Consider the following 27797-nt stretch of genomic DNA (forward strand, 5'->3'; position numbering starts at 1 on the left):
TGATTACCAGAGTTAATAGGCATATTATTATTAAAATCACTTATTGCTAATTCTGTATGACCTTTGTCAAAAATAGTATGTTCAGACTTAAAAACCTGAACTTTCTATTATGCACATGGAAGGCATCTTTTCAAAAAAGCTTCACTGAACTCTGGGTTTTTTTTTTTCCCCAAACAAAAACAACAAAATTATACAACTTCTTAGTTTGGATGCTCTCTAAATGCTCCTGGTTATGTATTGGTTAGTAATATATTTAGCCAATAACACTATATAAATCAAACTAATAATTCTGCCTCCTGAAGACCACACCTTCACCTTTCATGTTCAGAAGTGAAGGTTGGTATCAGAATAGAGAGATTACAAATGGTAACTATTCCTTTTTCTTAAATTTGGGAAGTTAAGGAAATATTCTGTGGCAATATTTGTATATATAGGTCTAAGCAGTAGCAGCAAAAACCCTGAAAACAGTGTAGAAATGTGTGACCTTTCCAGAGTAGTATGCCAACCTGTTTACTTTTTTTTTTTTTTTTTTTTTTGAGAGGGGAGGAAGAGGCAGGCTAAGCATATCAAGGATCTGTTTAGAGCTGAATAGGGCATATTTCCTCCTCCACATCAAATGCAGCCATCACACTAACAAGTACATTTCAGTATGATTGTGCTTAGCACCTTTCAAGCACCAGCAGAAGTTAAAAAGGTTGATCTGCTTCCCACATAGTCTGCCTCCTATGCCAAAGGTATTTTGTTTTTCCTTTGGAGTAAATTACATTCTAATACCAAGAAAAATAAAATTCCATTACATAAACAATTCTAAAGGATGCCTCAAAACTGGTTATTATAATTATATCCATAGTGACTGCTACAATAATTTAACATTTTGAGCATTGGCTTCATGCAAAACACAGTGCTGCCAGGTGCTTTACAAGTATTAATGACTTTAATCTTCATAAGAACCCATTAGGTATTAACTATATGGCCTTGTTTTACAGAGAAGGAAACTTAGAAAGATTAAGCTCCCTGCCTAAAGTCACTTACCTGTCAGGGACAGCAGAACTGGTTTACAAACTTAGACTGATTGCAGAGCTACTGAATGCCATACGAAGGTATTTAAGGCTCATTCCAGGATTAAGAGCACTAAGTGGCAAGGGAGATATTGGTTAAATATGAAGGAATTTTAAAAGGAGGTAAGCATATACCTCACGTAAAGTATATTCACATGGAAATTCTTGCTGGGGTCCGCCAAGCTGCTGGGGCTCCTAGAAACCATCTTGATGCATGTCCATGCACAATGTCTCAGACCCATGATAACACACCAGCTAGAGGAACTTAACAATGATGATTTATGATGTCACATACCATTTGATATTTATAAGAGCATTTAGGTTACATCATTTAACCCTTAAAACATCCTTATGAGAGATATACGTAGCATCCCTATTTGTACAGAAGAAGAAACAAAGGCTTGAACAAATTCAGTGATTTGCTCAAAGTTTTAGGAAAAGTCAACACTCAAATCCAGGTTAGTGAGGTGGGTTTGTTTGACTGTTTGTAACAACCCATACCTCCTTGTCCAAATTCAAGGTGAAGTCTGAATTTAACTTACATTATATCTTTTTCTAACCACATAAATGATTAGTTCATTTTAACTTACCGTGGATCTTCTGGGCTTCACACAAGGAAGGGTATATCCAAATTATAAGCATTTCATCATGGAAGCCGCAAAGCACATAATAAGGAAGCCATATCCCACATCAGGACAATTGAAGCTATTTGTGTAAAACAATACACACACTTTCCTTGTCCTCAACCTCCAAAAAGAATCATTAATTTTATGTGTTCATTTGTTATCTTGTATGATGCATCAGTTGGATAGTTCATGATGGGGGTCTTCTAAGCAAGTTATATCTAGATTTTCTTTTTTTTTTTTTTTTTTTTTTTTTTCTTTTATTATTATTATTATTATACTTTAGGTTTTATGGTACATGTGCACAATGTGCAGGTAAGTTACATATGTATACATGTGCCATGCTGGTGCGCTGCACCCACCAACTCGTCATCTAGCATTAGGTATATCTCCCAATGCTATCCCTCCCCCCTCCCCCCACCCCACAACAGTCCCCAGAGTGTGATGTTCCCCTTCCTGTGTCCATGTGTTCTCATTGTTCAATTCCCACCTATGAGTGAGAATATGCGGTGTTTGGTTTTTTGTTCTTGCGATAGTTTACTAAGAATGATGATTTCCAGTTTCAGCCATGTCCCTACAAAGGACGTGAACTCATCATTTTTTATGGCTGCATAGTATTCCATGGTGTATATGTGCCACATTTTCTTAATCCAGTCTATCATTGTTGGACATTTGGGTTGGTTCCAAGTCTTTGCTATTGTGAATAATGCGGCAATAAACATACGTGTGCATGTGTCTTTATAGCAGCATGATTTATAGTCCTTTGGGTATATACCCAGTAATGGGATGGCTGGGTCAAATGGAATTTCTAGTTCTAGATCCCTGAGGAATCGCCACACTGACTTCCACAAGGGTTGAACTAGTTTTTCTACAGCAAGTACAGATCTGGAGAAGTTGGATGAAATTAATTTTTAGATTTCAGGCTAGTTTAGGGAATCCCAAATGTTTGCCAAGAGTTTAGCATAAGAATCTGTATCAAGTGGCCTGTGCTTCAGATACAGTTAATCTGAGCTAGAAATAATTCTCCTTCATAATGTTAGACTTCATATCTCCTTGGAAATTTTCAGGAAACACAGTGTTTTAACTGTGACCTCAACAGCAAACACCGTGAATGCCAGAGGGAGTCATATATGTAGTGGTATAAAACTAGTTATGTTTGTTTCTTTGTGATGACCTCTCTTTGGTAATTCCTCATTCTTCTCCTGTCTGTATTACATTCCTATGTGTCTTTGCCTTTTCTGGGTGGTTATAGCCCTAAAGAAGTCCAGGTTTTAGGAGACCTAGAGAGCGCCCCCAGTTAGAGTCCTGCCCTTCACTGAATCTTGCTATGGGATTTTTCTCTGCATTCCCTCCACTGGTGCCCTCACCCTGACCCCCACTCCAGTCTGCTCACAGTTGGAAAGCAGTTCTTCAAAACACACAGAACACTGCAGCTTCTGTTACCTGTCTCTATAGGCAGCTTGCAATGAAAATGAGAGCCAATGGAAGAATTTTATTCTGAGAGTAAGTGCATGAGGGCTTCTCATCAACTCTGAGCTAGAATTCAGTAAGTCTAATCTTTGATGGTACATCTGCTTCTTGTTTTTCCTCTCTTGCTGTTACCTTTGGCAGTCATCAACATTTAGAAGCACATCTTCTCATTCTTCTGAGAGAGTGAAGGAGAAAAATCATCTTTTTTGCTACTCTGCTGGTAACAGTGAAAAAAAAAAATTAAGAGAAGGAGCTGAAACAAAAACCAAAGTAACAATGTGTGGGCTTATCCATGTCATCTGGGTGCCCTGAGTATTACTTGTCTGTTCACATATGACAGCATTTATCAAACTCTTTTTTTGCTTTTATTATGTTTAATTGACACAATGCTTATACCTATTTATGAGGTACAGTGTGATATTTCAAAGCATGTATACAATGTGTAATGTTCAAATCATGGTAATTAGCATATCTGTCATCTCATTTATCATTTGTGTTGGAAATACTCAAAATCCACTCTTCCGGGTATATGAAAATACACAATAAATTATTGTTATCCTATAGTGCTGTGAAACACTAAAACTTTTTCCTCCTATGTAGCTGTAATTTTGTATCCATTAAACAACTTCTGGCTATCTCCCCGACCCTACCACCCCATCAAAATATCAATTGACAAATTTAAGAGATAAAAATATAGGTTTTTTTAATTACATAGGCCCTTATCATATGACCCACATATTTTAGGTATTTAACTGCTTCTGGTTTTTAAATCTCAAATATGTTCATTTCATGAGAACATGGCTTCATTTAGTCATGAAGCTCTCCTTATCATCGCACTCATACTTCTTACATAACACTCATTTTATCACGCTCATTTTAATATATGGTTTGGGGAAGGGATGCCACTAACTTTTTTTTTTTTTTTGAGACAGAGTCTTGCTCTGTCGCCCAGGCTGGAGTGCAGTGCCACCATCTCAGCTCACTGCAACCTCCGCCTCCCGGGTTCAATCGATTCTTCTGCCTCAGCCTCCCAAGTAGTAGCTGAGACTATATAGGTTTGTGCCACCATGCCCAGCTAATTTTTGTATTTTTTTAGTAGAGACGGGGTTTCACCATATTGGCCAGGCTGGTCTCGAACTCCTGACCTCATGATCCACCCGCCTCAGCCTCCCAAAGTGCTGGGATTACAGGCATGAGCCATTGCGCCTGGCCAGCCACTAACATTTAATTAGTATATTACTATATACTATATATTAGCATATTACTATAATTAGTATATTACTAAAAAGAGAAAACTGAAATCATCTAGGTTTGATTTCAGAATTGGCTACAGCTGGTAGATGACCATGAAAATGGAATCTTCACAAGAGACTGATGTCCTCCTGCCATATTTTACAATTCAACATCATGTGTTACGGAGACCTTTGCAGGTTACAATTAATCAAGAGTTGTCATTTTAAATACCATCCTAGATAAAACAGTAAAGCTTATTTAAGAGTTCCAAAAAAAGACCTTATCACCTTCAAGTTCTTCAAGTAAAAATAGTTTTACTGAGGCACTTAACTCACAGGGAAAGTGTTTTTCTGAAAAGGGTTAGTCATTACTCAAATGGCATACTGAATTTGTTATGAAATAATGTCTTATAGAGAATAGGACAGTAGGCATGATAGTGCTTAGTGGTTAATAGTTTTAAATAGCAAATCATTTATTTCCTGATATTTCTACAGGGCCGCATCAGTTGTACTGGACGGCTAATGGTACAGGCTGTCAACCAAAGAGGTCGAAGTCCCCGGTCTCCCTCAGGCCATCCTCATGTCAGAAGGTATTTAACATGTTCCTTCCCAGAAGTGTTACTATTATTTTATTTATTACTATAAATTTAGTACTATTAGAATCATCATATAACCACAAAAGTAAACATAATTGGAAGACAGAATATGAATACAAACCTGAAATGTGTGGCTCCTTGATTATTATGCTCCTTTGCAATGCAGAATGGGAATGGGAACAAACATTCGCTAATGTGTGCTAAGCCCATTCAGATATACTATGAGTTTGTTAAATATACATATTTTATAGACAAATAAATCAAGACTCAGCACTTTTAAATGGCATATGACAATACTACTAAATGGTACACAAATGTTGGAAACCAAACTTCTCTAACCAACAGCTGTGTGAGTTGACCATTAAAAGCTATTACCACTAGGTTTCTTAAAATCAGCTCATGTATTAATGTTCATTTTTCAGCCACTTAGTTCAAAACATAAGACCATTAGACTACAAATCTTGTAGGTAAGATCTGTCACGTTTTAAATACTCAGATATCTGCTAGCAATAGAGATGCTTTCCATTCCTAGTAGTTCTGAGTCTATGCAAGGACACACTGATGGAACAATGGTAGGCAGAGACAGAGAAAGGATACTACTTCTTAGTAATAAATTCGCACTTAAAAAAAATTCAGTAAGTCAACCATCCTGTCAGCTTGGCCTGTTTAGATATTTTATAGACAGAATATCCTCAAATAGTCCTGACTGTAAATTACAGGCCATAGGTGCAAACTCCTTTAGTGAAGAGAATACATAGTTAGCTCAGAGAGAGTACGCAGGAAAACTGACTAAACATCAAACAAGTGGTGTGTCTATACCTCCTTGTGTGACTGGATCCACACAGACTTTTGTTCAACATTTGGAAGACAGTTCTGGCACCAGAGCATGTGCAGATTTAATTCTAACTTCATCATGGCAATACCTATTCACAGGATGCTAGCCTGTATCTTTGCGTATAAACATAGCATATACAGTATTCACAGGATGCTAGCCTGTATCTTTGCGTATAAACACAGCATATACAGTATTCACAGGATGCTAGCCTGTATCTTTGCGTATAAACACAGCATATACAGTATTCACAGGATGCTAGCCTGTATCTTTGCGTATAAACACAGCATATACAGTATTCACAGGATGCTAGCCTGTATCTTTGCGTATAAACATAGCATATACAGTATTCACAGGATGCTAGCCTGTATCTTTGCGTATAAACATAGCATATACAGTATTCACAGGATGCTAGCCTGTATCTTTGCGTATAAACATAGCATATACAGTATTCACAGGATGCTAGCCTGTATCTTTGCGTATAAACATAGCATATACAGTATTCACAGGATGCTAGCCTGTATCTTTGCGTATAAACATAGCATATACAGTATTCACAGGATGCTAGCCTGTATCTTTGCGTATAAACATAGCATATACAGTATTCACAGGATGCTAGCCTGTATCTTTGCGTATAAACATAGCATATACAGTATTCACAGGATGCTAGCCTGTATCTTTGCGTATAAACATAGCATATACAGTATTCACAGGATGCTAGCCTGTATCTTTGCGTATAACCATAGCATATACAGTATTCACAGGATGCTAGCCTGTATCTTTGCATATAAACATAGCATATACAGTATTAAGTCCATTGTCTTGCATTATTCTCTTTGCTTTTCTTGTTGTCTGCAACACATTGAAGCCTTTCCTTATATCAGTGGGTCCTGGAAAGCTTTTTTCTCATTAATTAGATCTATACTTGGAGAAGGGTAAACTGTATTAAAAAGCTAATAATTATTAGCCTAGTATGCTTCTTTCATTTGTTCCACTCTTGCTTTTCCTAGTTAAGTGTTTTTAAACTTACCTTCTAGTCACTACTGACAGAATTTGTATTCAAGATCTTTTAAGTCTTCCCTGCAATTACTTTCAACTGTATTCCTCTTAAAGATTTCTCTGGCAACCTTTAAAAGTGACAGAGATGCACAGAATCTGGGAGATTTGTACAATCTCATTTTTTAAAGCAAAAAATAATGCCCCTAGGCATATGGATAACTAATGCAAAAGAAAACTTGCCTAAAAATGTAATTTGTTTTCCTGTTTAATATGAAAAGAAATTTTAATTAAAAATATATTGAATTTTTATAGGATCATCAGAACTTTTAATTTCCTACAAATTTAAAAATCACAGTGGAAAGTTCTAGTAACTTCTGTTGAAAAAGATTTGGGAATAAATGAGCAATAATGCTACCTTTCATAAAGCTTTAAAAATATTTAGGAAAAATGTTAATATATAATACCCCATTTTTTTCCATTTCCCCTTTATGATTTATAGTAGCCTGCAATTGGCAGACAATTAAATTTATAGTAAACTTCCAAATTAAACAAGATTCTGCTTTTCTGATTTTTTAATGTGTAAATCTTAGCTGTAGGGATCAGATAAGGAAATCATATTATTACCCCATGTATTTTAAGAAAACAGATGACTAAAAGTCTGGAAATAACTACTGTCTATATTTCTATCTGTCATCTTTCTTGTTTCAAGGCCTCGTTCTAGATCAAGGGACAGTGGAGACGAAAATGAACCAATTCAGGAGCGATTCTTCAGACCTCACTTCTTGCAGGCTCCTGGAGATCTGACTGTTCAAGAAGGAAAACTCTGCAGAATGGACTGCAAAGTAAGATTTTGTTATTGCTTGCATATCCTATTGCCTCACTTCTCCCTCACTTGCCATTTCTCTATAGTTCCTTTTGGGGAAATTACATAAAGTATAAAATGAGAGCTGGGCACAGTGGCTCACACCTATAATCCCAGCACTTTAAAGGCCAAAGCTGGGCAGATCGCTCGATCCCAGGGTTCAAGACCAGCCTGGGTAATATGGAGAAACCCATCTCTACCAAAAATACAAAACTTAGCCAGGCGTGGTGGCATGAGCCTATAGTCCCATCTACTTGAGAGGCTGAGTTGGAAGGACTGTTTGAGCCTAGGAGCTGAAGCTATGTGAGCTATGATCGAGCCACTGAATTCCAGTCTGGGTGACAGAGCAAGACCCTGTCTCAAAAATGAAATGATTCTAGCTTAAGGGGGGGAAAAAGTGAAATATGTCAGATATTTATATATTGTTTACTATGATTCTTTACTTTAAATCTAAATTAAATATGTTCTTTACTCAGAACCCTACATGACATTACTCTAGAAAGTCATCAGGAGGTTTTATTTATCCCTTTAAATGTTGAAATAATAAATATGATAAATCTACCATGTCTTCATTCTTTTTTCATACAAATTTTGTATCCATATATCTACTCTGACTTTTATTCCTCCCATTTTCTAATTCTTTTTTTTTTTTTTTTTTCAGACGGAGTCTCACTCTGTCACCTAGGCTGGAGTGCAGTGGTGCAATCTCGGCTCGCTGCAACCTCCGCCTCCTGGGTCTCCTGCCTCAGCCTCCTGAGTAGCTGGGATTACAGGCACGTGCCACCAGGCCCAGCTAATTTTTGTATTTTTAGTAGAGACGGGGTTTAACCATGTTGGTCAGGCTGGTCTCAAACTCCTGACCTCATGATCCGCCCACCTCGGCCTCCCAAAGTGCTGGGATTACAGGTGTGAGCCACGGTGCCCCGCCCCCATTTTCTAATTCTAAGATAAGTTAGAGTGACATCTTTCTTTCATCTATTTTGCAGCAGGGCTTTTTGGTTTTTTGGGTCTTTTTTTTGAGATGGAGTCTCCCTCTGTTGCCCAGGCTGGAGTGCAGTGGTGTGATCTCGGCTCACTGCAGCCTCCACCTCCTGGGTTCAAGTGATTCTCCTGCCTCAGCCTCCTGAGTAGCTGGAATTACAGGCACGCACCACCACGCCCAGCTAATTTTTTGTATCTTTAGTACAGACGGGGTTTCACCATGTTGGCCAGGCTAGTCTCAAACTCCTGACCTCGTGATCCGCCCGCCTTGGCCTTCCAAAGTGCTGGGATTACAGGCATGAGCCACCGCACCCGGCCTACAGCAAGGCTTTTTAACCCAAGGTCCTTGGGTAGGCAGGCTTCATTAGGTGTTTGAACTCTGAAATTACCTACAAAATTATGTGTGTAAGATAACTTTCATCCATTTCTCAAAGGAGTTTAGGGAAAAAATATTTAAGAAACACTGCTCTAAAATTTTTTGTTTGATTTCTTTTTTGCCCCCTATTTACTGATCTTAAATTTAGTTTAACTCTTAAATATGGATAAGGTTTTAAAAAGTTATTTGGGCTCCCTCTGCTGGTTCTGTATGGGATATCAGAACACAAATATAGGCTGCTTAGAGGATTTGGGCATTGTTTCTTCAGAAAGTAAATCTGGGATTGTAGAAATGTATAAAAAGAATAAATATAACAAAAATATTTTATTTCTCAGGATCATTATTTTTTACAGTATAAATACACAAATTGTGTTTCAGTCTGTGTGTATATATATATATATATATATATGAGTGTGTATTTACTTCATTTTTGGTCTATAATTAAGAATTATACAGTACAGCTACCCATATGATCCAGTTAATTCTACTAGTGCTTATATATCCGAGGAAAATGAAATCAGAGGCTGGGCATGGTGGCGCACGCCTGTAATCCCAGCACTTTGGGAGGCTGAGGCAGGTGGATAACTTGAGGTCAGGAGTTTGAGACCAGCCTGACCAACAAGGTGAAACCCCATCTCTACTAAAAACACAAAAATTAGCCAGTTGTGGTGGCATGCATCTGTAGTCCCAGCTACTCAGGGGGCTGAGGCAGGGGAATCACTTGAACCTGGGAGGCAGAGGTTGCATCACTGCATTCCAACCTGGGCAACACAACAAGACTCCCCATCTCCCAAAAAAAAAAAAAAAAAAAAAATGAAATCAGTAGCAATATCTGCATTCCCATGTTCATTGCAGCACTATTCATAATAGCCAGGATATGAGATCAGCCTAAGTGTCAACAGATGAATGAATAAAGAAAATGTGAGATATATATATATACACACATATATATACACATATATATACACACATATATACACATATATACACATATATATACACACATATATATATAAATACACACAAACACATACATACACATACAGTGGAAAATTATAATCCTGTCATTGTGACAACATGGATGAACCTGGAGGACATAATGTTAAGTGAAATAGGCCAGGCACAGAAAGATAAATACTACAGGATCTTACTTATATGTGCAATCTAAAAAAGTTGAACTCACTCATAGTAGAGAGTAGAATGGTGATTACTAGGGGCTAGACAGGGAGAGGGAAAGTTGGGGAAATGTTAGTCAAAGCATATAAAATTTCAGACAGGAGGAATAAGTTCAAGAGATCCGTTGTACAACATGGTGACTATAGTTAATAACAATGTACTGTATACTTGAAAATTGCTAAGAGTAGGTTTTAAGTGTTCTTACCACAAAAAAGCATGTGAAGTCATACATACGTTAATCAGCTCAATTTAGGTATTACACAGCACATACATATTTCAAAATAATGTGCATAATTATATACAATTTTTATCAATTAAAAAATACTTTAAAAAATTCATACAGACCACTTGTAAAATAATGTTTTGAGTTAACCAGGGAAATTTTATTTTAAATAGATTATTAGATTATACCAAAGAATTATTAATTTTACATGTAAAATGGAATTGTGATTATGGAAAAGTCTTGGTTTTAGAAATGCATACTGAGCTATATGGGGGTAATGGTATATAAAATCTGGGATTTATTTTAAAATATAAAAAATAAGAGTGACTAAATGATGGGTATATACACATTTACCATACTGGTTATCTCTATTTTTAATCATATTTAAGAGAGAAATAATAGTACTGTCTTTCACTGGACTGGCACATAACTGTCCTTAAAACGCCTGCCATTAAAAGAATATTGCAAGCAAAAAGTAAACTGCTTATTGATTTCACTATGATGATCTGACCTGGATAAAGAAAATGTGAAAAATCGGCCAGGCATGTGGGTTACGCCTGTAATCCTAAAACTTTGGGAGGCTGAGGCAGGTGGATCACCTGGGGTCAGGAATCCGAGACCAGCCTGGCCAACATGGTGAAACCCCGTCCCTTCTAAAATACAAAAAAAAATCAGCCAGGCATGGTGGCAGGCACCTGTAATCCCAGCTACCCAGGAGGCTGAGGCAAGAGAATTGCTTGAACCCAGGAGGCGGAGGTTGCAGTGAGCTGAGATTGTGCCCACTGCACTCCAGCCTGGGCAAGGAGCAAGACTGTCTTAAAAAAAAAAAAAGTGAAAAATCTTGCCACATGTACAGATAGATCAGGAAAAAAAAAAGTCAGTGTATTTAAGCTTTGAAAGGGGAAAAATCCTGAAGATAAGCCAAACACTAAAGCAGCAGCTTGCTTTTCCTCCAAAAAGCCCCCTCCCCTTTTAGCCCCTGAGGAACATTCCTAGACACTGATTATCCTTAACTGGTACTAAATTTTCGGGAAAATAACTAATTCCACTCCCATAGCAACAAGCATCACTATTTCCATGTGTGCTGAGAGTACAGATCTAGTTACATTGTGAGCTGCTGGTGGTGGCCTTCAGCTCCTGAGATCATGCTGTCTTTACTTAGCCAGGAGAACTGGGGTTAGAAAAAAGGTACAAGGGGCATTCTCTTTGCCCTAGCATGAATAACTATCCACTGGGTAGGGTCATTGTGAATCACGTGGTTTGAGAGTACACGTGCTTTGGGCATCTCTCCTACTAAACATACTGTGGCTTCAGTCTGTAGATGGCTTATCTAGGATCTAACCTGGTAAAGCAGGAACAAGCAGTGCCGCTTTGTTTCTAGATGTGGGAACAACAAGGAGCCCGACCAAAGGTGTCCACTCCCTCTTCCTCCACACCACTTCTGATGACCTCCAAACAGGTCAAGCGGTGTACATGGAGAGCTGGGGACAGCAAGTGGACAGATAGGAGAACACAGAGCCTGAGCGTCTCAGAAGCCAAGCTGCCTAACTACTGCTGTCTGTTTCCAAAACCTCTTCATCCTTTTAACCAGTCATTTTACGTTTACTTTAAATGCTGTAGCCCTTTGCTACATGTGTGGTGGGAGGCATCTTGCAGGTAATATCAGTGAGTATCACGTAGCGGGAATGGAATTTGTGAGTCCTCTGGCTGATGCTGGCAAAGCTAGTTCTTCAAAAGAACTGTTTTACAGTCTAAGTGACATCTTTTTGTATATAACTTCCTACTGGTGAAGTTGGGGGTAGGGGGTAAAAAGGCCTTCCTTAACAGTGCATTTCTTCCATTCAAAATCAAGGGCAAAACTAAAAAGCTGGCAGATGGCGACCATCCTGACCCTTTGCGGCACAACAGGTTATTAGCAATTAAATGTGCTTTTATCTGATCTCTGGTCAACACAACTGTCAAGGTCTCAAGATTTTATGATGTTTCCATTGTGATGGTAATTTGTTGAGATGGCTTTCCGGATAATTTCGTATTGTTCTTGTTATTCAGTTTCAAGGATTATAAAATAATAATAGCAGCCCTATGTGCTGACGAATGCATTCCCCATAACTATGGCTACTCCTTGATGAGAAGCTTTACAGTACTATATATAAATGCCAGCTGAGTATTTGTTATTATTGTTGGACATCTTTTTTCAAAGAAGCCCAGAGCCTGGTGCTGACATCATCCCATTAATCTCTATAGCCCTGGGCAAGGTAAGACGATGACAGCAATTTTTTAAATCCCATCTCGGTCATCTCTCGGTTGCTCTGTAAGAATTGTTTAGAGTGCTCAGGAAGCCACTGAAAAGTTTTAAGCAAAAGAGTAACATGAGCTGATACTAAAAGCCATCTCTTGGCCTGGTGCGGTGGCTCATTCTTGTAATCCCAGCACTTTGGGAGGCTGAGGCAGGCGGATCACCTGAGGTCAGGAGTTCAAGACCAGCCTGGCCAACATGGTGAAACCCCATCTCTACTGAAAATACCAAAAATTAGGGCTGGCATAGTGGCAGGCACCTGTAATCCCAGCTACTCAGGAGGCTGAATCGCTTGAACCCGGGAGGCGGAGGTTGCAGTGAGCTGAGATTGTGCCATTGCACTCCAGCCTGGGCAACAAGAGTGAAACTCTGTCAAAAAAAAAAAAAAAAAAAAGCCATCCTTGTACTACTGAAGGAGGAATTTATTCAGACTTCTTAGCTACCAGTGATTTCACTCTGTTTTAATACAAAAATTTACATGTATTTCTTTTATGATTTAGGTCAGTGGGTTACCAACCCCAGATCTAAGCTGGCAACTAGATGGAAAGCCCGTACGCCCTGACAGTGCTCACAAGATGCTGGTGCGTGAGAACGGGGTGCACTCTCTGATCATAGAGCCAGTCATGTCACGTGATGCCGGCATCTACACATGTATAGCCACCAACCGAGCAGGACAGAACTCATTCAGCCTGGAGCTTGTGGTTGCTGGTAGGCTCATCTGTGAATCCTTGCTCTCTGACAGAATGAACGTCAGACTTACAAATGTAAACTAACTCTACATTACTAACCAATATGGAAAATAAATCAAAGTATTGAAAAAATAGATTGTATCATCAAAATAGCCAATGAGGACATGGTTATAAGGCCTAGCAAAACAGAAACAGAAATCTTTCATTTCTCCCACTAACCTGCAAAGAGAGAAAAAGATTTTATTAGCTCTTTTGGGTCATTCGACCTCCTGTGTGTACAGTGGCCCCCAGTGTTACATAGAGAAATAGTAACAGCAGTATGGACTCCAAGAACCAAAGAATTTGCTTATATATAACGTTATATATACACACACACACACACACACCTGGTTTTTAAAACAACATTGTCATCTACCCTCAAAGTCATAGTCATTGTCAAACTACAGTCAGATTTGCTTTTTCACTGATTATTGTGTAGGTAAATTCTGTAAAAGTGCTGTTACATGAAGTCTTATGCTTTGAGAAGCCTAAAAGGAAAACACATTTATGGAAAGGTTTTTATACCATCCTTAAGAGTTAGGTGTAAGTAAAGATTCTGATTACCTGATCTCTTTTAAGAAAGAACATAACAAAACATTTATTTCTTCTACCTCTTTATGCAAAATGCTTCATGTACGTTATGTATCAGTTGGCCCTCACATCAGCCTTATGAGATAATCAGAGCAAATCTCTGACTTTTCCACGGTCCCACTTAGTAAGCTGATGATTGGATTTAACACAATCTGTTGACTCCTAGTGCTCTTCTAAACATACTAAGTCACTGAGCTCTTTCAAGAAATAGAGTAGCAATGAGAATAAAACCCAGGAGGTCTTGACAAAACTCTTGGATTATGATTCTGATAATGGCACCAAGAAGTTTTCACATAAAAATGTGGTAAATAGGTGGACTGTGGTGCTACAGGTTAGCCATGCTTTCAAGTTTTGTACAAAGTACTCTCTATTCTTACATGCTACAATTGATTTCATTCCTCTAACCTCAAACTAAAACTTCATTTTTCTGCTGTTAAATATGCCTTTTGATCATATAGATATCTCAGTATGTGTCAGTTAGCACTCCTGCAGAAGATGGTGATGTACAGTAACTGGAAGCAAAGTCTTTGGGGTCAGATCTACTCCAGTCCCGGCTCTTGTCTATTTTAGTAGTTGGGTGACATTTTGCAAATAGCTATCTCTGCGACTTAGTTTCTCCATATATAAAATGGGAATATAATGCCTCACAGTGTTTTCCTAAGGATGAAATCATAAAAATGTGTATGAAACTCTGCATAACTAGTACCTTGCCTGCATAGCAATGCTCCAAAGTGGTAGATGTTATTCTTACTGATGAGTTGCTACGACATTAAGACTTGTTTTATACATTTTATGCTCTTTGCAAAACTGGAGCCCCAGAAAGAATACAAAGTGAACTTCTGTTCCCACTTCTCCCAGAATAGCCTAGTGTGGGCAACCATGTAAAATTCAATAAAAATCCAACCTTCTAACTAACTCATGGTGTTGGAGAGTATTAAGCATTTGAAAAATTCAGGTAGAATTTTCATCCTCTTTGAGCTCTTTCCTAGCTGCTTTGCTATGATATATCTGTCACTCCAGATGAGGGAGTAGTGGTGGAAAAAGAATGCATTCTCAGATTCATTGTTGGTAGTTCAAAAGAAAATAAGTAAACCTTATTCATTCTCTGAAGTAGTTTCCACCACCACTACAACTGATCCAAGAAAACAATTTCCCATTGGATGGTATTATTCAGAGTGTTATTAACAGTCAGTCCTGAATTTTTCAGAATAAGTACTAAAGTTGTCTTTTTTTTTTTAATGGGTTCCTTCCTTCAAGGTTATAATAAAGCTTTTTTATAACCTCCTTCAAAGAATACAAAGTGGAATTTGTAATTTATAGGATTTACATTCCTAGTTTACAGGTAACTATTTAAAGCTGCCAAATTTAGATAAAGATGCCTCCCCTTTAAATTGCCCCCTTTAAATTCTATGGCATGTCTCACTTAAGAGTTACAAATATTCAGAATATTCATGGCAAACATGGCAAATGGCAGTGAGGGAATCTAAGTGGTCAAATTCGTAGAAATACTTGTCGTCAGCACCACTAGGTGGCAGTAGTTGGTTGAGGCTGGGAATGATCGGTAACATAATTAGTAGTGAAGCCATCACAGATGCTAGCAATGACTTCGGAGTCTCCCGCAGCCTGTCAGACAGGCATTCTGTGAAGCAGATGGCCAGTGGACAGTGTGAGCCTATCGGACTTGAATTCATCGAGGAAATAAATGAGCGGAATGAAGTATACAGACCTTTGCTTGGTAAAAGAATAATTTGGAGAGGGGACTAGCAACTTACCACCTGGAGTAAAAAATGGTATCATAAAAGATCTATTCAAGCAATATTCCAAAAGCCTTCTGAATTCTTTCTAGTGCTCCTTTTGTATATCATTAATAGAGAATTCATCTCATGTTTTCTTAGCTAAAGAAGCACACAAACCCCCTGTGTTTATTGAGAAGCTCCAAAACACAGGAGTTGCTGATGGGTACCCAGTGCGGCTGGAATGTCGTGTATTGGGAGTGCCACCACCTCAGATATTTTGGAAGAAAGAAAATGAATCACTCACTCACAGCACTGACCGAGTGAGGTAAGACTGCACAATGAGAACCTGATCCATAACTGTACAGTCCTAATGATGTATCAAAAGATACATTTTATATAGCATGGAAATCTATGCGTAAAAGCCACATAGATGTTTTGATTTTTGATGAAATCAATCAAAGACAAAAACCATGCTTTACCCAATGTAGGGTTAAGCTTTTAGAAGGAAGCTATGGGTATTTGATCTAATGGTGATTTCTTAAAAGTGTTTATCATTCTATCTAAAAGAAAAGATGAATTCATTTGCTTTAGTGATAAAAGACTATTCAGTGGTTTTTGTAAAGGCAGATCCTCAACTAGGAATTAAGTACACAGATGTATTCAACTCTTGACGTCTGTTCTTTCTCCCATTAACTTTAATGGGGCTAGTAATCTCTACAGAATAAGTATGACCCTATTATCAGCTACTTGCACAATTCTGTTTCTAATGATCTAATTAAAAATGATGCTTCATGTCCAAAGCCACTTTTAAAAAATTTAGAACCCTAATGACTTTATCCTTTTCTCCAGCATGCACCAGGACAACCATGGCTACATCTGCCTGCTCATTCAGGGAGCCACAAAAGAAGATGCTGGGTGGTATACTGTGTCAGCCAAGAATGAAGCAGGGATTGTGTCCTGTACTGCCAGGCTGGACGTTTACAGTGAGTGCCACTTCATCTCATTTCATTGCATTTACTCATTAAATTATGAAAAATTAGACATCTGGACAGCAAATCACATTACTCTTTATAATCTTATAAACAACTATTGTGTTTTATTTGTCAAAAAAATTCATATTGCTCTCTCTCTTTCTATTTATAGTTTCTCGACATTAATAGTGAACCACACCAGGAGAACAAATACCCAAGTATCATTCAGGAACTTTGAATTATTAGCAAAATATGCATGTTGATTTCTCTTACATTGGCTAGTTAGTTGTGGCTTCCTTACTCAAGCATCCTTAGGAGTTAACAGTAGGCAAAGGCATAACCATGTTTTTCACATGTTCTTGTTACTGTGTTCTGCAAATGACTGCCTTTTAACATTTCTTCCTATATTCTATCGCAGTGTCCTAATGCACTCTAAACGTGTGTTCCATTGATCCTGGAATGCGTACTTTTGTGGCTTAGTGCTTTTCTCATTAATATATCTTAAGCAGCCAGCAGTAGACTTGTGTTTGTATATTTGTGTACATGCATCCCAAATTTAAAGAAAATTATTCCTATTGAATTTACAGTCTAGTACAATCAGCATTATGTGATCCATTGACATAAAAAAACACTAGAAAAAACTTAAGAATTTATTTCAGATTTTGCCTCTTCTTGAAATAACTATGTGAGGATCATCAAGAAATGTGTGGCCTCAAGCGTCCCTACTGTACGATTCCTTTCAGTTGATTAGTGTTAAAGCAGCCACATCCAGCAGAATTTCTAAGTGCTATAATTATTTTAGAGAAAATATTTTTTAAAAGGAGAGGGGGGATGAGAATTAGGAAGCTTATCAGCTGTTCCAAAGGATTCCCTGTGCTGCAGTGTTTACTTAAAAAAAAAAAAAAAAAAAGATAAACTACATTGACCTTTGTAATCTAGCTGCTTTATTCCCATTACCCTGTATAGACAGTAAATCTGCAACATGTGAGTAAAATGCAAAAGTGTTCCTACAGTTTCCATGTTTCTACCATGGATGTGTTCAGTTTTCACAGAGTATGTGCCTTGCGTCTATCTAGACATTCTGTATTTATTTGAAATATCTAAAGGCTTTCCAAGTATATCTTGATTAAAAATCTTAATTTACTCTTTTTCTTTGTAGCCCAGTGGCATCAGCAGTCACAGAGCACCAAGCCAAAAAAAGTACGGCCCTCAGCCAGTCGCTATGCAGCACTTTCGGACCAGGGACTAGACATCAAAGCAGCTTTCCAACCTGAAGCCAACCCATCTCACCTGACACTGAATACTGCCTTGGTAGAAAGTGAGGACCTGTAATCCAGCATTCTTGTTAAAGCTGAAACACTGAAACGGCCATTGCCTTGACCAACATATTCCTTTGTCACGTTATGTAAAAGGCAGAAACATACCTTTGACGATAAGAAATAAAAAAAACACCAAAATAACATTTTTCTTACTTGATATACCAAACTTAGTTTAAGTAGATAATGCTAATACAAATATACACATTGCACAGAAAATTCACATTTACTGTCCAATTTAAAACTTTGGAATTGCTGTGATTAAAGTGATCAAAATGCCAAAATACTAAAGGAAATCAATTGTTCACAGGTAAATACAATTTGTATTATCTATAAGTGCCTTTAAACACAAGATATAGGTGCTGTGTAGCCTGATAGTGTGAAATGTTTAATGAGGGAGTTGTACCACAAACAGTACTACAATGATTCTGAAGCACAGTGTATTCAGACAGATACAGTGAACCAAGTGCAATATGTAAGGATGAAAGAAGAAGAAATGACAAAGAAATCCAAGTAAATGCCTTGTCTTTGCAAATGTTTTTATATTAAATCATAAGGAAGGAACTACTTGCCTTAAATGTTATTAATATCAAAAGAGTTTTCTAACAAGGTTAATACCTTAGTTCTTAACTTTTTTTTTTCTTTATGTGTAGTGTTTTCATGCTACCTTGGAAGGAAACTTATTTACAAACCATATTAAAAGGCTAATTTAAATATAAGTAATATAAAGTGCTCTGAATAAAGCAGAAATATATTACAGTTCATTCCACAAAAAGCATCCAAACCACCCAAATGACCGAGGCATATATAGTATTTGGAGGAATCAGGGGTTTGGAAGGAGTAGGGAGGAGAATGAAGGAAAACGCAACCAGCACAATTATAGTGTGTTCATTTAGATAAAAGTAGAAGGCGCAGGAGAGGTAGCAAAGGCCAGGCTTTTCTTTGGTTTTCTTCAAACATGGGTGAAAAAAACACTGCCATTCACAAGTCAAGGAACCTAGGGCCAGCTGGAAGTGTGGAGCACACATGCTGTGGAGATTGCAGTGTGTCTGAAGTTTGTGTAGTAGTGGAAGATTTTAGGTATGTAGAGCAAGTTGAAAATGGATTGAGACTGCATGGTGGCATAAATGAGAAATTGCCTGTAGGATCTAGTCTACTTGAAGGAAGTGGAGACATAAGGAGAGACAAAAACAGGTTTGTGCCATAAAGTATTTTTTCAAAGGCACCAAGATGTGGTAAATGAAAATTATTAGTTCACTTCCCTGCTGCCATGAAACTTTGCCTTAAGAAGGTGCTGGATTCCAAGGTTTGTAAAGGCATCTCGGTAAAGACTGCTTTTTGAATGCATATGATTTTGCATCAGCTAGACTGGGTTGATTCTGACCAGACTTGATGGTTTTAAGTCGGAACCGATAAATTTTTAAAAGGAGAAAAAATAATTTGACCTAGTAGTATAAAACATGAGGCTTTAATGGTACTTTGCTATGAAAAGAAAACACTGTATTCCTTATGCAAAACACATGTATCTTTCATTATTTATAATAAGTGGCCTCTCTTAGCTCAGTTACTCAATTCATACGTAGTATTTTTTAAAATAATTTTGTATCTGTGTACCACCCCATATATTTCATATTACTGTTTCACATGTACAGCTTTCTACTTCTTTGTAAGAACACCAACCAACCAAGGTTTAAGTAAGTGATTAATAGGCTTGAGCACCGGGTGGCAGATGTTTCTATGCAGTGTGGTTCAAGTTTCTTTGACCACACTTATATGCATTGCTAATAAATATGGAATTTAAGATATCATACACAGTCTCTCATGGACCTATCTCTATTGTGGAATTATGACTTATGTCTTACTTGCCAAATTTTTCTGAATGTGACCTTTTTTTTGCTGATTTGCTGGGTTTGGGATTAACTAGCATTATTTTGCCACCTTTATATTGTATTTATAAAAAAAGTACTATCATACTACTTTGGATTGTTGTGCTGGTGTAATGTGGATTTAACATCAATAAATATTTGACAAATAATAGTTGCAGTTTTGTGAAGCAAAATATTCAGTTTTAGTTTTCTATTGCTGCTGCCATAACAATTAGCATAAACTTTGAGTGATGTTTGAGGCTTCGGCATCACTCATTTATTACTCACAGTTCTGTAAATCAAGTTCGGGCAGGATGTAGCTGGGTTCTCTGTTCAGGATCTTAAGCTAAAATCATTGTATCAGCTGGACTGTATTCTCATCTGGAGCTCAAGATCCTCTTCAAAATTCAAGTGGTTGTGATAGCTCTGTGCAATTGTAGAAGAGACGTCTCATTTAGTCCCTCAGCCAGGAGCTGTTCTCAGCTCGCACCATCTTCAGGTTAGCGGTGAGAATCTCCTTCACCTCAGATCCCTCTCACACTTTCTCTTTGTCAAAGGCCCAGTCCCTTTTAAATTACGTCAGGCCCATCCAGATAATCTCCCTTTCTTAAAGTCACCTGACTTTGGGAACCTTAATTACATCTGCAAATCCCTTCAAAGCAGCAGCTAAATTGCCATTTGATTGGATAACTGAAAGAAGGTGCATGTACACCAGAAGATGGGGACACTGGGGGCCATCTTAGAATTCTGCCTGCCACAGCAGTGTACTGTAGGTGTGCATGTAAATACATACCAGTGCCATGACGTACAAGGATACATAAAATACAGCAAGATGATATAAATTAAAAGTGAGGGGGAAAAGGAAGAAAATAAGTATAAATGGAACAAGGAATGAGATTACACACATACCCCCATATTCATATACACATATAGCGTTAATATCTACATAGTTACAACAGACGGACAACATATTTGGGCCTAGGCTTTCCTACTACGGGAAAGAGAAAGCTGGTCATTTATGTAATTCACAGCCTCCATAAGGTAAAAATATTTTATCTTTTACATAAGCAATATAATGGAGCTTTGAGGATACATTTGAATTAGACTAGAATTGTGTATTTCACATTGTCTTCTATACCCCATGACTTGCTATGTAGTTTACAAGATTCATTATATATTTTAATGCTGAATTTGTCCTTGATTTTCCCTTTTATGAACATGCATAACATGACAATCCCCTTGGCTTGCTCAGTAGCTAGAACCTCCTGTATCATCACGTAAATTTAGTTTGACCCCTTTAAATTATAGAAACACAACTTCTATATTATGGTGGTGAGGAACTTGAGTGTTGGAGTTGGCCAACCAGGATTTGAATCCTAGCTCTTCTGATCATGTGTGACCCATAAGCAAGTTACTTTACTTCCCCAAGCCTCAGTTTCCTTAGTTGGAAAATGGAGATTAAAATAGCACCCCTCTCTTTGTGCTGCTGTGAAGATTATATGGGATGATAATTTTGACATGGTACCTGGCACATAGTAAGAGCTCAATAAATTTCAGCTATTATTTTAGTGTAGTTGGAAACTAAAGTAAAATTTCAATTACAAAATGTGTACACACCTAACAAAATTCCACAGATGGTTAAAATTTGTGAACTTGGATGGAAAAAACATTACCCCCTAGCTGAAATTTAGAATTTCCTTCAATTATGAATGTAGGCAACAAAACACAACAGTATAAAATACCTGGGGCTGTCCTAGTAAAAATTATATTACAAATATTGAAATATCTTAAAATCCATCTAAATTCAGCATTACTTCAAAATTATGGCAGTTGTTAGAGTTACCAATAGATGTTGTAATTTATTGGCATTTGTATTATAAATTTGTTTTTAATACTTTGATAATTACTTAAAAATAATGTTTTATGTATTTTATGCCTCCATGAACATTATTTTGAGAAGGGATCCAGAAGATTTACTAGAAGGTCAAAAAGGCATATGGCACAAAAAAAATTAAGAACCAGGCCCTACAGAAGTTTAAATACGTATAAAAGGATAAAAAATTTGAGGAAAGCCTACTTTGTCATTAGTAGAAGAAGGAACAAAACTAATTAATTCATACAATGAAATATTACTTACTATTCCGAGTTAAAGGTAAAGAAATGGATTTACTTCTATTGGCAGGGATAAATATGAAAAACAGCATTTGACAAGGAAGGGAAGTTACATAAGAGTGATGTCAGCAAGATGGCTAACTAGAGGTTCCTGGCATTCATCCCCCCAAGAAAAGATCAACAAATGAACAAACAGTTAACATTCAACTGAAGTGTCAAAGGAAGAGCACTGGAGTGCAGTGGGGGTACCTGCGGTCACTGAAAGTCCAGAAGGCAGCATGGAGACACCTTGTCTCTGCTGCCCCATGCCCCTGCACCCCCCAACCCTGACTGGTCTGGAGTCAAGAGGAGAAACTTTCCTTTGCTGGGAAAACGTAAGCAGAGCCCCATCAGCCCCCATTACCACTGCAAACACCTACAGTCCTTACTACAGGAGAATTCCACAGTCCTCACAAGCCCTGAACCGACTTTAGAAAGCCACTGTGGATTTGCACAGCTGCATTCCTCTGGATTAGGAACATGAGATATGTACTCTCCACCCCTCAAGTGCCTGCTGTGGGGCCCAGTAGCAAATGCATCTCTCCAGCCCAGCAGCTCTGTCATTCCACCAAGCCCACGTGAGTGGCTGCAATGCCACAATTCTGGAGGCTCAGGACCTGGGCCCCGGACTGGCTGTGACTCTGGTCCTGCACAGCAGGAAAACCAACCATCATTGCCTGAACTTCCAGGCAGAGAAACAGTCTGGCAAATTCTCCCAAAGCATACATACCTACCCTTGAGCTGGCCAAACTGGGCCCCTGAGCTGCTAAGCACCTGACATGCCCTCAGGCCAGAACCAGCACCAGCCTATCTCCTAAGCCTGAGAAACAGCCCAATGCCCCCTACCTCCATGGACATGCCTCCAGGCCTACCCAGTGGACCTGTGCCCAGGCTAGGGTATGAGAAACAGTCCAGTGGGCCCAATCCCAGCATACATGTCCCTAGACCTTCCCAGCAGCCCTGTGCCCATGTGCAGGGCCTGAGAAACAGCTTGGGGGATTAACTTCCAGTAGACACACCCCTGGGCCAGGTGAGCTGTCACATGACCATGCCCAGGGCCTAAGAAAGAGCCCCATGGGCTCAACCCCCATGGACACACCCCCTGGCTGGCTGAGAGGCACACCACTGTCCCAAGCCCAAGAAACAGCCCACTTGGCCCACCTCTGGCAGACACACCCCCAGGCCAAATGAGCATGCCTGTACCCAGGGCCTGAGAAACATCCCTGTGGCCCCAATCCCAGCAAGCAAGACCCCAAGTTGGTTGACACCGTTCACACACATGCCCCCAATTTGAGAAACAGTCCAGTGAGCCCACCCCGGCAAAGCTACATCACCACTGCTACAAATCCTCACAGCCTAGGCCACTGGGCACTTACAAACATCAGCAGAGTGGATTACAGCTGAAGAATCTGCACAGACACTACAGTACTGCATCCACCTAGAACCAAAGCCAACACACCCCACCTAACTGACACTCTAAGATCCCCCAATACAAATAAGTCTTTCCCTACAAAACCTTTCATCAAATTGGAAGAGATGACTGTTCTACCAGATGCATAGAAATCAACATCAAGGAACATGTCAAACATGAAAAAACAAGAAACCATGATACCTCCAAAAGAACACAATAATGCTCCAGTAACACACCCTAATCATAAGGAAATATGTGAAATGCCATAAAAAGAATTGAAAATAATAACCTTAAGGAAGCTCAGTGAGGTAAAGAGAATATAGCTAAACAGTTCAATGAAATCAGGAAAATAATTCATGATTTCAATGAGAAATTCAACAAAGAACATAAAAAAAAGAACACAACAGAAATCTTAGAGTTGAAGAATTCAATGAATAAAATTAAAAATGCAATCAAGAGCTTCAACAACAGATTAGACAAAGCAGGGGAAAGAATTTCTGAACTTGGAGGTAGGCCTTTTGAAATAATTCATGCAGACCAAAAAAAAAAAAAAAAGAATAAAGCCTACAGAATGTATGGGACACTGTTAAGTGAACAAATATTTGCATTTGGAACTCCAGATGGAGAAGAGAAGGAAAAAGGTATAGAAAACAGATTTAATGATATCATAGCAAAAAACTTCCCAAGTTTTGGGAAAGAGATGAACATCTAGCTCTAAGACGCTTAAAGTCCCCAAAGAGATTCAACCTAAACAGGTCCTCTCTGAGGCATATTATAGTCAAATTGTCAAAAGTCAAATACAAAGAAAGAATTCTAACAACAGCAAGAGAAAAATGTCAAGTCACATATAAGGGAATATTAGGCCAACAGCAGATAGCAGAAACCTTACAGGCCAGGAAAAAAAGAAATAATATATTCAATGTACTAAAAGAAAAATATTGCCAGCAAAGAATATTGCTTTAATATTCTTTATTAAATATAAGCAAAGCTATTCCTCAGAAATGAAAGAAAATAAAGTCTTTTTCAGATATGCAAAAACTAAGAGAAGACTAGCCTTACAAGAAACACTCAAGAGAGTTTTAGATCTAGAAGTGAAAAGACAATAACCACCACCATGATGAAAACAAATGAAATTACAAAATTCACTTGTAGAGTGATACACAAAAGAGAAAGAGAAAGGAATCAAACCTCATCACTACAGAAAACCACTAAGCCACAAAAATAAACAATAAGGAGGATCAAAGAGAAAGGAATATACAACCGGAAAACCATCAATAAAACGACAGGAGTAAGTCCTCACCTACCAACAAATAACCTTGAATGTATACAAATTAAATTCCCCAACTAAAAGACATTGAATGAATGAATGAATGAATAAAAAAACCATGCAACTATATGCTGCCAAATAAAAACTCACCTCACCTGTAAAAGACACACAAAGACTGAAAGTGAAGGGTGGAAAAAAATAATCAATGCAAACAGAAACAAAAAGTGAGCAGGAGTAGCTATTCTTATATCAGATAATACAGACTAAGTAAAAAGTGATAGAGACAAAGGACATTATATAATAATAAAGGTATCAATTCAGCAAGAAGACATAACAATGGTAAATATATATGCACCCAACACCGAAGCACCCAGATATATAAAGTAAATATTATTAGATCTAAAACGAGAGATAGACCTCAATAAAATAACAGTTGGGAACTTTTAACGCCCCACTTTCAGCACTGGACAGATCATCCAGACAGAAAATCAACAAAGAAACATTGGATTTAAACTGTACTACAGACTAAATGGACCTAACAGACACCTACAGAACATTTCACCCAACAGCAATAGAATACACATTCTTTTTATCAGCACATGGAACATCCTACAGGATTGACCATATATTAGGACAAAACACAAGCTCAAAAAATTTTTAAACACTGAAATCATATCAAGTGTCTTATCTGACCACAATGGAATAAAACTGGAAATCAATAACTACAATATTCAAAACTGTACAAATACATGGAAATTAAACAACATGCCCCTGACTGACCAATGGATGAAGGAAGAAATTAAGAAGTAAATTTTAAAATTCCTTGAAACAAATGAAGACAGAAACACAACATACCAAACCCTATGTGATACAGCAAAAGCATGATTAAGAGAAGTTTATAGCAATAAACGTCTATATCAAAAAAGTAAAAAGATTTCTAATAACTGATTCATCTTAAGAATCTAGGAAAAAACTGGGCATAGTGGTGCACACCTATAGCCCCAGCCACTCAGAAGGCTCAGGCCAGGTTGCTTTGAGGCCAGGAATTTGAGACCACAGCACACTCCGATTTGGCCTGTGAAAAGCCACTGGCAAGACCCAGTCTCCAAAACAAGTTTTAAAAGAAACTAGAAAAGCAAAAAAAAAAAAAAAAGCAAGCCAAACCCAAAATTAGCAGAAGAAAAGAAATAATAAAGATTAGGGTAGAATTAAACAAACTTGAGATTTTAAAAAATACAAAAGATCAACAAAAAGTTGGTTTTTTGAAAAGATAAACAAAATCAACTAGCCACTAGACTAAGAATACAGAGAGAAGACCCAAATAAACAAAATCAAAAACAAAAAAGGAGCTGTCACAACTGATACTACAGAGACACACAGGATCATTAGGATCTATCATGAACAACCATATGCCAATAAATTTAAAAACCTAAAGGAAATGGTTAAATTCGTGGACACACAAGCTACCAAGACTGAACCAAAAAGAAACAGCCTGAACAGATCAATAAAAAGTAATGATAACAAATCAGTAATAAAAAGGCTCCCAACAAGGAAAAAACCAGGACTGGATGGCTTCTCAGCTAAATTCTACCAAATATTAAAAAAGAAAAAGAAAAACTACCAATTCTTCTCAAACTATTCCAAAAAATTGAAGAGAAGGGAATTCTTCCAAACTTATTTTACAGGGCCAGCATAATTTTGACACCAAAACCAGATAAGGACATAACAAAAAAACAAAACTACAGACCAATATCCCTAATGAACATACATGCAAAAATCCTCAATATAATATTAGTAAATTCAATCTAACATCACATCATAAAGATCATACACCGAAGATGGCCAAATAGGAACAGCTCCGGTCTGCAACCCCCAGCAAAATCAATGCAGAAGGCAGGTGATTTCTTCATTTCCAACTGAGGCACCCAGCTCATCTCTTTGGGACTGGTTAGATAGTGGGTGCAGCCCATCAAGGGCGAGCAGAAGCAGGGTGGGGCGTCACCTCATGTGGGAAGTGCAAGGGGTGGAGGAACTCCCTCCCCTAGCCAAGGGAAGCCGTGAGGGACTGTGCCATGAGGGACGGTGCATTCCAGCCCAGATACTACGCTTTTCCCATGGTTTTCGCAACCATAGACCAGGTGCCTGTGCCACCAAGGCCCCGGGTTTCAAGTACAAAACTGGGCAGCCGTTTGGCCAGACACTGAGCTAGCTGCAGGAGTTTCTTTTCGCACCCCAGTGGCTCCTGGAACACCAGCGAGACAGAATCATTCACTCCCTGGAAAGGGGGCTGAAGCTAGGGAGCCAAGTGGTCTAGCTCAGTGGATCTGACCCCTACAAAGCCCAGCAAGCTAAGATCCACTGGCTTGAAATTCTCACTGCCACCACAGCATTCTGAAGTCGACCTGGGACACCCTAGCTTGGTAGGGGAGGGGTGTCTGCCATTACTGAGGCTTCAGTAGGCAGTTATCCCCTCACAGTATAAAAAAAAGCCGCCAGGAAATTTGAAATGGGCAGAGCCCACCACAGCTTGGCAAAGCCATTGTAGCCAGACTGCCTCTCTAGATTCCTCCTCTCTGGGCAGGGAATCTCTGAAAGAAAGGCAGCAGTCCCAGTCAGGGGCTCATAGGTAAAACTCCCATCTCCCTGAGACACAGCACCTGGGGGAAGGGGTGGCAGTGAGCACAGCTTCAGCAGACTTAAACATTCCTGCCTGCCAGCTCTGAAGAGAGCAGCAGATCTCGCAGCACAGTGCTCAAGCTCTGCTAAGGGACAGACTGTCTCCTCAAGTGGGTCCCTGACCCCCATGCCTCCTGACTGGGAGACACCTCCCAGCAGGGGTCGACAGACACCTCATACAGGACAGCTCCAGCTGGCATCTGGTGGGTGCCCCTCTGGGATGAAGCTTCCAGAGGAAAGAACAGGCAGCAATCTTTGCTGTTCTGCAGCCTCCGCTGGTGACACCCAGGTAAACAGGGCCTGGAGTGGACCTCCAGCAAACTCCAGCAGACCTGCAGTAGAGGGCCCTGACTGTTAGAAG

General features: G+C 38.6%; 2 protein-coding genes across 11 annotated transcripts in view; one reads left to right on the forward strand and one right to left on the reverse strand.

The window, feature by feature from the left end:
- PALLD (palladin, cytoskeletal associated protein) overlaps window positions 1-20101 on the forward strand; it is a 442141-nt gene extending 422040 nt beyond the window's left edge. For all 7 annotated transcript variants that reach the window (XM_063664276.1, XM_063664277.1, XM_063664274.1 and 4 more), the window contains 6 exons: window positions 4879-4973; window positions 7520-7652; window positions 13225-13432; window positions 15939-16104; window positions 16629-16762; window positions 17910-20101. In XM_063664276.1, coding sequence (XP_063520346.1) covers window positions 4879-4973; window positions 7520-7652; window positions 13225-13432; window positions 15939-16104; window positions 16629-16762; window positions 17910-18082 — 909 coding nt within the window. In that variant the 3' untranslated portion in view covers window positions 18083-20101. The remainder of the gene's footprint in view (window positions 1-4878; window positions 4974-7519; window positions 7653-13224; window positions 13433-15938; window positions 16105-16628; window positions 16763-17909) is intronic.
- Window positions 1-27797, reverse strand: part of CBR4 (carbonyl reductase 4) — a 118163-nt gene that overhangs the window by 14445 nt on the left and 75921 nt on the right. The window contains exon 6 of one of the 4 annotated variants that reach the window (XM_063664281.1): window positions 19294-20357. The exons of the other annotated variants lie outside the window; for them this stretch is intronic. Coding sequence (XP_063520351.1) covers window positions 20332-20357 — 26 coding nt within the window. The 3' untranslated portion in view covers window positions 19294-20331. Of the gene's footprint in view, window positions 1-19293; window positions 20358-27797 lie in introns of those variants that run through there. 4 annotated transcript variants of the gene reach the window in all.

This window comes from Pongo pygmaeus, chromosome 3, assembly GCF_028885625.2.
Source record: "Pongo pygmaeus isolate AG05252 chromosome 3, NHGRI_mPonPyg2-v2.0_pri, whole genome shotgun sequence".
Lineage (NCBI taxonomy): Eukaryota > Metazoa > Chordata > Mammalia > Primates > Hominidae > Pongo > Pongo pygmaeus.